General features: G+C 44.9%; 1 protein-coding gene across 2 annotated transcripts in view; it reads left to right on the forward strand.

The window, feature by feature from the left end:
* Nucleotides 1-12350, forward strand: part of CGNL1 (cingulin like 1) — a 169231-nt gene that overhangs the window by 79439 nt on the left and 77442 nt on the right. For both annotated transcript variants that reach the window (XM_061157243.1, XM_061157245.1), the window contains exon 8: nucleotides 3147-3359. In XM_061157243.1, coding sequence (XP_061013226.1) covers nucleotides 3147-3359 — 213 coding nt within the window. The remainder of the gene's footprint in view (nucleotides 1-3146; nucleotides 3360-12350) is intronic.

A 12350-nucleotide genomic window follows, 5' to 3' on the forward strand; every position in this document is an offset into this window, starting at 1 on the left:
GCCCACCTCCTCCTGCTGTGCAGCCTGCTTCCTAACAGGCCACAGACCAGCATCAGTCTGTGACCTGGGGGTTGGAGACCCCTGCCCTAGAACAAAGGAAGGAAATTCCATTGTCAGTTTTTCTTAAATTGATACTAATAGTGTCACCCCCTCATCAGTGACCCACATCTTGAATGCAAAATATTTTTCTCTCTTGAGACCTCCGTTCTTGGTTGACAGCCTTTCCTTTAGTTCTACAGGAGCTCTGAGAGGACAGGATGTGTATTTACTCATGAACTACCAGTGAAAGAACGGATGAGTTTAGAAATCTGACATCTCCAGTCTCTTGCTGTACTGCCCATTCTAATATATGCCCAGAACAGGCCTGCTCCCAGCTGTCACTGATTCATGCGTCAAAAATATAAATCAGATCTGTTTTCTTTTCAAGAAGTTTGTAATCTTGTGAGTGAAAGTGAAAGTCGCTCAATTGTGTCTGACTCTCTGCAACCCCACGGCCTGTATAGGCCATGGAATTCTCCAGGCCAGAATACTGGAGTGAGTAGCCTTTCCCTTCTCCAGGGGATCTTTCTGACCCAGGAATCGAACCAGGGTCTCCTGCATTGTGGGTGGATTCTTTACCAGCTGAGCCACCAGGGAAGCCCAAGAATATTGGAGTGGGTAGCCCATCCCTTCTCCAGCGGATCTTCCTCACCCAGGAATCAAACTGGGGTCTCCTGAATTGCGGGCGGATTCTTCACCAGCTGAGAGAGATAAGCAAATAGCATCTAGATACAAGGACTGCAAGGTAAAAGTATTAAGTACTGTGAGAAGCACAGCTAAAGTGAGGTTGGGTATTCAGGAAGAGGATTCAAGGAAGACTTCTTGGAGTAGGTCATACAGTATCTGAGTCTTGAGAGGTTTTCTGAAAGACAGAGACAGATGGGACCAAGACGGGTGAAGGATGCCCCTGACAGAAGATACCTTGTGGGTGATGGCATAGACTGCAGATGAGAAACTGGAGGTGGGGGAGCCGTTGGGTAGCTCGTGCAAACCACCTGGGCCAGAGGTGAGGAGAGCCTAACCCCGGAGACGGGGAAAAGGATCTTAGATGTTACAGAACTATTTAGTCATGAGGGACAAAGATGAGAGGGATCAAGGTTGTTGCCAAGCTCCCGAGCCTGTGAGCTCCTGAGCAGGTGCTGTTGTCCCTGAGAGTAATGAACAAAGGAAGAGGAGAGGAAGAGACTTGATGAATTCACTGAGAAACATAAGCCTCCTGAATCTTAGGTGCCTGAGGGACCTCATCCAAATGGCTGAGTCTTGCAGGTCTGAACTCAGGTAAGAGTTGGAGGTAAAGGTTTGGGAGTTATTTATGTAGAATTAATAGTTGGAAAAAAAAACAAAACTAGGTGAACTTGCCAAAAAAGTGTGAAGAATGTGAAGTCACATTCTTGGGGATCACCTTAGCTTTTTAGGAAGAGGGAGGGAAAAGCCAGAAAAGATTGTCACAGAAAAAGTGGCCCAAGGGAAGAAAACAGGAGCATGTAGTATCTTTGAACTGCAGGGGAAAGAGAATTCTAAGGGTACGGGTGCAGAGGATCAAAGCTTGTGTGTATGCTCAGTTGCTCAGTCACGTCTGATTCTTTGTGGCCCCATGGACTGTGGCCTTCCAGGTTCCTCTGTCCTTGGGATTTTCCTGCAAGAATACAGGAGTGGGTTGCCATTTCCTCCTCCAGGGGTTCTTCCCAATCCAGGGACTGAACCTGCATCTCCTGCATTGGCAGGCGGGTTCTTTACTACTGAGCCAGCTGGGAAGCCCCAAAGAGGATCAAAGGAGAGTAAAGAAAAGTGAAGACTTAGCAAAGGCCTTTGGATGTCGCGGTGAAGAGGCCAACCTTGGAGGGAACAGTGGCAGTATAGTAGGAGCAAAAGCCATTTGCAAGAGATTAAGGTGATCAAGAAGTACACACAGTGAACAGAAATTATACTTTCAAAAGTTTGGTGGAAAGCTTGGGTTTTTTTGTGTGTATTTTTTTTGTTTTTGCCCTTGACTGAGAGGATTCTTGTCCCCTGAGGAAAAGGACATAGATTCAAGGAAACAGAAAGGAACAAAATGACAGGAAAAAAAAAAAAGACGACTGATCAGTAAAGACTAGGAGCAGCCTGGTGAGGAGGAAGCTGGCTGTCCGTGAAGTGGCTTGGGGCGGGGAGGAGGCCTGGCATGCAGAGGAGCTGGGTGGTCAAGCCCAAGTCCTGGCTGAGTGCACAGTAGGGACGTCTGTGGGGCAGGGGAAGCCTGAGCCTGAGGGTTGCTGAGCAGGTCTGTCAAGGAATGGTGACCTGAGAGGAATGCCCAGCTTAGGCAGGACACAGTTGTGTTGAGGTGATGCCGCTGGTAGTGGAACTTGCTGCCCCAGTTTGGTGACTTTGCTCGTGAGCAGTGAGGTTATGAGGCAGGGAAGGTGGAGAATGTGTGACTATTATCCCTGCTCAGAATGGAGCAGAGGCATCCTGAGGACTTGGGCTGTGGGATCAGGGTTCTGGGGGTGAAGTAAGAGAGGCCAGCAAGTCAGCATCTGGTCCCCTCCTCCCCTGCCAGTGAAGCAACAGCTCATGAAGGCCACTTGCAGGGACTGCAGACCGTTGCACTGAAGTGAAAAGTGAAAGTGAAGTCGTTCAGTTGTGTCCGACTCTTTGTGACCCTGTGGACTGTAGCCTACCAGGCTCCTCCATCCATGGGATTCTCCAGGCAAGAGTACTGGAGTGGGTTGCCATTTCCTTCTCCAGGGTATCTTTCTGACCCAGGGATTGAACTCGGGTCTCCTGCATTGCAGGCAGACGCTTTACCCTCTGAGCTACCAGGGAAGCAGGGACTGCAGACCATTGCACTGAAGTGAAGTGAGATGGAAAACACAGACCTGGCACCTCAGAACATCGAGAATAAAACCAGTTTCCCTTTTCTACCTCAAATTAAATCTCAGGAAAGCTAAGGTAGTGGAATCAAGGGATATGGTGGCTTGTGAGAAGGGGAAGAGAAAGAGAGGATGGGGGCTCAGCCAGTATGTAGCGTGCAGGGGAGAGAATAGGGAGGTCTGGTGAGGGTGTGGCTCAGGGCCGCTCAACAACACTTGTATCCTCACCTCCCTGCTCGTGTGTTCTCTCTGCAGGAGCTCCTGCAGGCAAAGCAGGACCTTCAGCATCTGCTCATCGCCAAAGAGGAGCAGGAAGACCTCTTGAGGAAGCGGGAGCGTGAACTCACCGCGCTGAAGGGAGCCCTGAAGGAAGAGGTTTCCAGCCACGACCGGGAGATGGACAAGCTGAAGGAGCAGTATGACGCCGAGCTGCTGGCCCTGCGGGAGAGCGTGGAGGAGGCCACTAAGGTGGGTGCTGGCCGGAGGGGGCAGGTGGGGCACAGGGGAGGCCCAGGACCCGCTCGCCCAAACCTGTGTCCGTTGTTTGCCTTCCTTTTCATGACAGAGTGAAACTCAGTTTCATCCCATCATTGATCCAGGAAGTGAAAAGTGAAAGTGTTGGTCACTCAATCATATCTGGCTCTCCGCAGCTCCATGGACTGTAGCCCACCAGGCTCCTCTGTCCATGGGATTCTCCAGGCAAGAATACTGGAGTGGGTAGCCATTCCCTTCTCCAGGGGGTCTTCCTGACCCGGGGATTGAACCTGGATTCTCCTGCACTGCAGGCAGATTCTTTACCATCTGAGCCACCAGGGAAGTCCTGTTGATCCGGACCTTATTCACAAACAGTAAACTCAGCAGTTATGCTGTTGACCACCTTAAGTCCATAAACATAAAAAATTTAAGGGCACTGCTTAAAATCTCTGGTACATGGTGAGATTTAGAGGCCCAGAAGTGACCCCTTCCAGGATTCCTAGGGCATTGCTGCCTTTGCTGATGGGGCAGGATTGCGGACAGGATGTTTCTGGCATCTTTCCCCCCTGCTCCGCTCTGTTCTTTCTGACTTGTGAAGCCTTTTGTTAGACGATTCAAGTTCTTTTCTCAGCACAGTTACAAGAGGGTTAATGAGCTGAATTGCCCAAACCTTTGCGAGATAATTTTTCTCTTAATTGAATTCTTGGCTCCTACAAATGGATTCTAAATTATTTTGAGGTCTTTGGTGTGGGCCTTGAGTTGGCTGATTATGAAAAGGGGGAAATGAAGGGGAAAATGTTTTGAAATGTCATGCCATCTTTAGGGAAAGAGAGGAATTACACAGTGTAAATTTTTTATGTTCTCTGCCATATATAGGTTAAAGATGATGAAGAAAGAAGGCTTGATATTGTTTATTCTGTGATGACTACAGTAACAGCTCAGAGCTGGTCAGTCCTCTCTCCCCTACACTCCATAGTGATTCACTGATCTTCAGTTACAGCACAGTAATTGCAGATGACAAGAAGTGAAAAATGGATTTGTTTGTATAACAGTAAAACGTTTGGGAAAAATAGTCGGTTTGGGTTTATTATAACTGAGGTAGTTAAAGAAAAAAGCCTATCTTAACTTTTTTGTTCGTTTGCCTATCTTAACTTTTTTGAGATTTGGTTTCGTTTGAGGGAGAAAAGTGAAACTCATTTAATTTTCAGTGCTTTGCAGGGACATATCTGTTTTTTCCATCTCATTTTCTTTCTCTGCAGCAGCCTGGTGTCCTTGCTATTGGCCTGTATGTGCTGCTGCTTCTTGGGGAACACGCCAACAGGCTGCTGAGTAAAATAATTTTCCTTTGGACCCATCACGTCTTTATTATCTTCAGACCTTACATCAAAGCTTGAGTTAACATGGTTTATTCATTGAAGGGGGTAGTTGAGGATGATATTTGGCAGGTTTGCAGTGTTTTGACTCTCAGGAGAATTAAGCTTGCAGCACACATAGGATGCAGGAGACTTTATTGGAAGCTTCTAGGTCCTTTGCTGTCACATGTTATAAGCAGGGAAGGGAATGATGGTAGGTGAGGAAGTATCTTTGTTGTATGGGAATGAGATAATCTGTAAAGATTTAGGCTCCTAACTTTTAAGCATTGCTTCACATTAGACAAAAAAGGATCACACAGACCAAATACAGGCCATCTGCAGGTTGACAGTGTGTGACTTTTGTCCTCTTGACCGTGTCCCTCGCGCAGTGTCTGATGCATGATCACATCTCTGCAGTGTCTGATGAGTGAAAGTGGAGGATCAGTTCCTCTCTTAACTGGATTTTCAGTCCCTAGTGTGTGGTTCCGGTTAAATTTTCTCCAGTGATGATGTGGGAAATCTTTTAGGAAACTGCTGTTTCTCTGTGAATTTCTCTGCCTTGCTTTTCATTTCCCTGTGGTTTCTTAAAGAGGATCATGATTGTGTTTTTACACCTCATTAGCTTTTGCTTCTGAAGGTGTTTGCTGAACAAATGTGGCAAATGTGGCTGAACAAAAAAGGATCATATTTAATGGAAAAAAAATTAGCACTGTAATGGACAGATGCTGCCTTTTTGTTACATTATATATATGTGGGTACTATATAATAGAAATCTAGTACTGTTATATTAACTACTTGGAAGAGAGAGCATTAAATATAATTTTTTAATTTTGTAAAGTGTTACTTAAATTTATATACCAGCCTTTAGACTTTTCCTGTCTTGGTAGGGACTCATCCACTACTGTGATTAAAAGCTGACATTTTGTTAAGGAAGTGTATTATTTTAGAAGGTTTATTTCCTTGGTAAGCCTTAGGAGGCAGCCCAACCTCCTGGCATCAGTTTTAAAATTTTTGCCACTACCCCAGGGCCAAAAATTCCTAAAGTGCTATTTTATCACTGTCAGATAGCAAATACTTCATCCTCGCTGGAGCTTGAGCACTAAAAGTTTTAAATTGCTAGAACATTTGGTGAAAACCATCGCATTATATTAAGGATGTTTTATAGGTATTCCAAACAGATACTCTGTAAAAGTGGTTTTCGTAGACCCAGAGAGCCACACCTTTTTAAGAACATATTGATTGCTCAACAGAAGAGAATTCATGAACTCCCTGGTGCTGGGGGCTTTGGGGGTGGGGGGAATGTCCTTGTACAGCAGAGTGAACATGGTTGGGGGCATTAGGTAAGCTGCTTCAGTTATCTCCCCACAGAAGGAGGGGGTCTTCACGTTGTTAGAGGATTCTATCATGCAGTCTTTAAAAGGACTGTTGAGGACTTTTACATGTTGTTTCATAACATACTTCTATTTTTAATGTTGTGTTCTTTTATACTCTTTTACACTCTTTCCAGTTTTGAAAAGGAAATGTCCTCTTTCTCCTTGAGTTTGTGGCAGTGGCTGGGATCCACATGCAGAAATGGACAGGCAGTGTGTGACTGTCATCTGGGAGTGAAATGAAGACTCTCCACAGCTGATAGCATCTTATTTTAATCCTTACCCTCTTCTTGTTCCCAGTTCTTGAGCAAAAGAGAAGTGTAGTCAGTGTTTTCAGATTTCTCAGAGACTAGACTCAGGTCAAATTCCAGCTCCTCTACCAACTTCCCTGCTTGCTTCTTGGACCTTAAGAGTTTCTGGGGGCCTGGTATTGCCAGTTAGAGAACTGGAAAGAGTAAATGCCCCAAATGAAGTAGAAATGAAGTGCCATAGGAGATGGCTTGTGTTGGTGGCAACCAGGAAAGATTTCATGGAGGGAGCAGTGAGGGGTGTTTGGACGTGTGAGTATGGAGGCTGAGGACACTGGGGAACCAAGTACAGCATAAGGAACACCTTGTTAGGTGGGGACGTGCGATGTGTGTCTGGGCTGGAGCCTTGTGGAGCAAGAGAAGTTAAGGAGAAGTGGAGCGAAAGTGTTTGTCGTTTAGTCGTGTCCAACTCTTGGCGATCCTATGGACTGTAGCCCACCAGGCTCCTCTGACCATGGGATTTTCCAGGCAAGAATACTGAAGTGGGTTGTTACTCCAGGGGATCTTACCAACCCAGCAATTGAACCCGGGTCTCTTGCATTGCAGGCAGATTCCTAACCATCTGAGCTGCAAGGGAATCCTTGAAGTTAAGTGGTTAGACACAAAAAGAGGGTTTTAAGAGTCAGAGACCCTGATCCAAAGCATGAACCGTGTTTGGCTCTCATTTCAAACCAACCAATTATAAAAAAACCAAAAAAATAAATCATTGGGGACACTTAAACACTATCTCTGTTTTTACTGATAGTACGAAACAATATAAACAGAATTTTTAGGGGTGAAAACAGTGTTCAGTTCAGTTCAGTCGCTCAGTCGTGTCCGACTCTTTGCGACCGCATGAATCGCAGCACGCCAGGCCTCCCTGTCCATCACCAACTCCCAGAGTTTAACTGGGAGTTAACTCATGCCCATCGAGTCGGTGATGCCATCCAGCCATCTCATCCTCTGGTGTCCCCTTCTCCTCCTGCCCCCAATCCCTCCCAGCATCAGGGTCTTTTCCAATGAGTCACCTCTTTGCATGAGGTGGCCAAAGTACTGTTTTTCAAAGTCTTTATCTTTTAAAGCAACTAAAGTATTGGGTTGGCCACCAAGTTTGTTCTGGTTTATCTGTAACAGCTTACAGAAAACTCCAAATGAATTTTTTGGCCAACCTAATATTATTTATGGGTGAAGTAGAAGGCTATCTGGAATTTGCTTTGTTTTTATTTTTTTAATTGAAGCATAGTTGATATATACTATTAGTTTGAAGTGTATGACATAGTGATTCAGTATTTTTATAGATTAATGCCATTTAAAATGACTGTAAACACAGGGTATATTCCCTGTGCTATACAATGTATCCTTGTAGCTTGCTTATTTTATACATAGTAGTCTGCACCTCTTAATATCCTCTTGCCTCTCCCCCTGATAACCACTAGCTTGTTCTCTGCATTTGTAAGTCTGTGTTGTTTTATGGAATTTGCTTTAAAATAATTCACTGGGGGGAGAAAATGAGTAGGGGTATCGTTGAAGCCAGATTAGCTTTGTGATGATAAGTGTTAAAATTTGGTGATGACTCAGTTAATTATACTATTCTCTCTACTTGGGTTCAATCCCTGTGTTGGGAAGATCCCCTGGAGAAGGGAAAGGCTACCCACTCCAGTATTCTGGCCTGGAGAATTCCCTGGACTGTATAGTCGATGGGGGTTGCATAGAGTCACACGACTGAGCCACTTTTCGCTTTCACTTTTCTCTGCTTTACTAATGTTTGAAATTTTTTATAATAAGAGGTTGGATTCTTTTGAAGTAATTTTTTTTAAAAAAACAACACAAAAAATTTACCATAGAAAAGATGAGGTGGATTGAAATTGTGAGGACTGCTTGAATACCCTAACGCCATGACAGGTGAGTAGGTTTTCTTTCCTTTTTTTCTGCTTTGGCTGTGCTGGATCTTCATGGCTGCATAGGCTTTCTTTGGTTGCAGAGAGAGGGGGCTGCTCTTCATTGCAGTGTGCAGTCTTACTGCGATGGCTTCTCTTGATGCAGAGCACAGACTCTAGGGTGTGTGGGCTTCAGTAGTTGTGGTGCATGGGCTTAGTGGCTCTGCAGCGTGAGAAATTTTCCCAGACCATGGATTGAACCCATATCCTCTGCATTGGCAGGCAGATTCTCGATCACTGAGCCACCAGGGAAGTCCCAGATGAGTAGATTTTAGGTGGTGAGGGAGCACTTTGTTTTTTATTAGGGATCTAATGGGGGCGTGGTTCTGTAGAGGTGTGACCAAGAAGTGGGAGAGATTAGCAGCTGGAAGAAGTAAGGCATGAGGAGGAATGAGCTCAGGTCAGACCTGACAGGAGAGACCCCAGGGGGCATGATGACGGGTGAGGAAGGAAGGATGACCAAGCCAGGTCCTGGGTGCTTGGAAGGAGGCCCTTCTGGGAATAGGAAGTTTCCAGTGGGGCCTTTGGGGGAAGGCGGGTAGTGAGAGGCAGGGCAGCCGTGCTGTCGGGCAGGACGATGAGGAATCCACGAGGGAGGGGGACACTGCTCGGGGGCTGTGACTGGACAGAGAAGATGGGCTTAGGAGTGGAGGAGAAAGAGGAAGATGTAGATGCAGGGACTTGAAGACAAGCAGCCAAGTCTGGAAATAGGAAAAGCAAGGGGAAAAGCATTGTATTTGGCTTAATTAATGATACATTTGAGAAATTTCTAAAAGCAGCCTGTTTTTATATTACATACATTTTTGTTGTTGTTGAGGAAAAATGGTAAACTAAAAGGTTATGTACTCCTGCAGGTTAAAACTACATCCTTCTGAACATTTTGAAAGAATTGCATAGTATTGTAATCCCCAAAATCTTCCAGTTTAAAAAAAAAATTAAAAAGAGGAAGTTAATACAGTTGTACCTAAATTCCTTCTGTAGGACCATCAGAATGAAATCAGGGAATATGTGTATGATCAATTAAAATTATTTTTTAAAATCAGAGTATAGTTGCTTTACAGGGTTGTATATTACATACTTATATGTTGAGTCTGTGTGCTTTTATATTGTTCTGCTCTTTATAGTATATTTTCTCTCTAATGTTATGCCCACATTTTATATTCTTTAACCCTTAGAGAAATTTTATTCAAATTCAGTAATGTTGAAACTTTTTTCCCCCCTCTCCAAAACTGCCCTTCGATTATGGCCTTATGTTTCTGTTTTACTCAATGATTTGGAAATGTCACTCAAGCTTATAAAACTGAATATGTGCTTCTTCCCCATAGCACATCTAGATTTTTCCTTCCCTCTTTCCTACCAATCTGTGAACAATTTCTTTTCAAAGCGTGAGGTCAATAGAGGGTCAGATGGTAAAACCAGTGCTAATCTCAGGATCAGTGGAATTGCCTCCCTTAAGAGAAGGCTAATTCAGTGTAAAATCTCATTTCTGTCTTCTCCAAGGGGGAGCCAGGTTAGTGAGGGAAACTGTAGAAATCCGTATTTCCTCAGCTCTTTAGCGTCACATAATCAACTTACTCTGAAGGGCCGCTGTTGAGAGTAGGGAATGCAAAGATGCAGAGATGTTGGGGGATGCAGCAGGTTTGTAATCAGTGCTCAGGGAAAGGAAACTGTCTCTTTTCTAATGGATCTAGTGTGAATCAGAACCCTCCATCAACAAAAGTAAAATGGGAAAGATTCAAGGTTAAAAAAGTTCTCCTTTTCCTTTTTTTTTTTCCTCTCTCTAGTTTCCCTCTCCCCTGAACTGGCTCTTAATAATTATATCACTCTTCTGCATTCTGTCCTGATTAAAAAGTAGCTAAGTAGGAGGCTTGGTGTGGTGTCCTAGGATGTTTGCTTTGAACCTTCCATCAAAGCCCCAGACATGTCACCTCCCTGTAGCTCTCTGCACATGGGTCCTGGTAAGCCTCTTACGAGTCTTGGTGAACAATAAGGACATCCTGGCACTTCAGTCCTGGTGTTTGACCTGAGCTGCCAAAGTCGCTTGCCGTGGGTGTAGAACACAGAGTCAGAGTCCCCCACATGCCCATTCATTTCCCGTCAGAGATTTGCGTGTGTTTTACCACTGCCAGTCACTGAGAACACAAGTCAGGCCAACCATGACTTCTAGCTTCAAAGATCTTATACAGTCTTGTGGGGAGAAAATGTGCAAATAAGAGGATGATGAAGTTACAGGTGCTGTGTTTGAGGCCCGCGCCTGTAGGAGATCAGGAAAGGCTTACTACTTCCAATGGCAGCCGTCAGGAGGGAACCAGCACATCGTTCTGCAACTTGACACCCTCCTAGTCTTTTCTGTATGAAATCCTTAAGAATTAGACATGAGAATGACAGTTCCTTTCCCAGGATCTCTCTGAGAGTTTCTGGGCAGTAGCCCATCTTGAACCTGCTGACTATGTGCCCAACTCCTTTTATTTATTGTTAATTTAAAAAATTAAAAAGAAATTTTTTTTTGCCTAGCCTTGTAGCATGTGGTATTTTAGGTCCTCGACCAGGGATCGAACCCACACCCTCTGCATCCCTGCTTTGGATATATTCCTACAGCTCCTGGGAAGGAGGAGGTGGAAGTAGGACTTTCCAGTCACCCCGTACACTCGGATGACCCAGAAAATCACAGTGAATTCACATGTGGGTGTGATAAGCAAGTGTGGAAACTTAATCAGGAGGAAAATAAAAGTGAAGTTGCTCAATTGTGTCCGACTGTTTGTGACCCCATGGACTGTAGCCTACCAGGCTCCTCTGTCCGTAGGATTTTCCAGGTAAGGGTACTGGAGTGGGTTGCCATTTCCTTAATCAGGAGGAGGAGAAGTAAAAAGCCTCATCCTGGCCTTGCTTGCCCAGGGGAGGGAAGACAGTTCTTGCCTGTTTCCCATTTGGGTGAAGAGTGACCAGAGGTCAAGGCATAAATAACTCAGAAGGTTTGACAACCAATAGTCAGCATTATGTCCTCACAGTTGGGAATGGATTGTTGATACAGTTTTGGACTGTCTATCAATAAGTAGTTCATCCATAGTCATTAGTTAATTAGGCAATTATGCATCGAGCATTTCATTTGTGCCAGGCACTGTGTTAGGTTGTGGGGATAAAATGGAGCAGAGTGGGAGTGATAGACACATGTATAAATATGTGTATTGTGATAAGTGCTTTGAAATGGAGGGACAGAGGGAGGGAGGGGGAAGCTTCCTTGAGCAAAATGAGGATGGAATCTGAAGGGTGAATAGAAACTAACTAGGTTTTCCTGGTGCCTCAGACAGTCAAGAATCTGCCAGCAGTGCAGGAGACTCAGGTTTGATGCTTGGGTTGGGAAGATCCGGTGGAGAAAGGAATGGCTACCCACTCCAGTATTCTTGCCTGGAGAATTCCATGGACATAGAAGCCTAGCGGGCTACAGTTCATGGTGTCCCAAAGAGTTGGACATGACTAAGCTACGAAGACTTTCACTTCTCCCCGCCCACCCCACCCACCCCCCCTACGGCCAAAAAAGCTCACAGGGTGTTCCAGGCAGAGGAAACAGGATGTGCAAAGGACTTGGTGGTGGGTGGAAGTATGGTCTATTCAAGGTATTGAAAGAAGGCCAGTGAGGCTGGGCTGTGAAGGATAACCGGAAGTCTGGAGTGAGAGGAAGTGGAGAGTAGAGTAGGGACCAGCTTATACAGCCTGTGTGCATCTGAAGGGTTTTCTTCTTTGCCCTAAGAGCAGTGGAAAATCGTGGAGGACTTTTATTTATTTATTTAAATTTATTTTTGTTTTTATTGAAGGATAATTGCTTTACAGAATTTTGTTGTTTTCTCTCAAACATCAACCTGAATCACATAGGTACACATATATGCCCTCCCCTTTGAACCTCCCTCCCATCTCCCTCCTGTCCCACCCCTCTAGGTTGATCCAGAGCCCCTGTTTGAGTTTCCTGAACCAGACAGCAAATTCCCATTGGCAATCTATTTTACATATGGCAATGTAAGGTCTGTGTTACTCTTTCCATACA

This window comes from Dama dama, chromosome 12 (assembly GCF_033118175.1).
Source record: "Dama dama isolate Ldn47 chromosome 12, ASM3311817v1, whole genome shotgun sequence".
In the NCBI taxonomy this organism is placed as follows: Eukaryota; Metazoa; Chordata; class Mammalia; order Artiodactyla; family Cervidae; genus Dama; species Dama dama.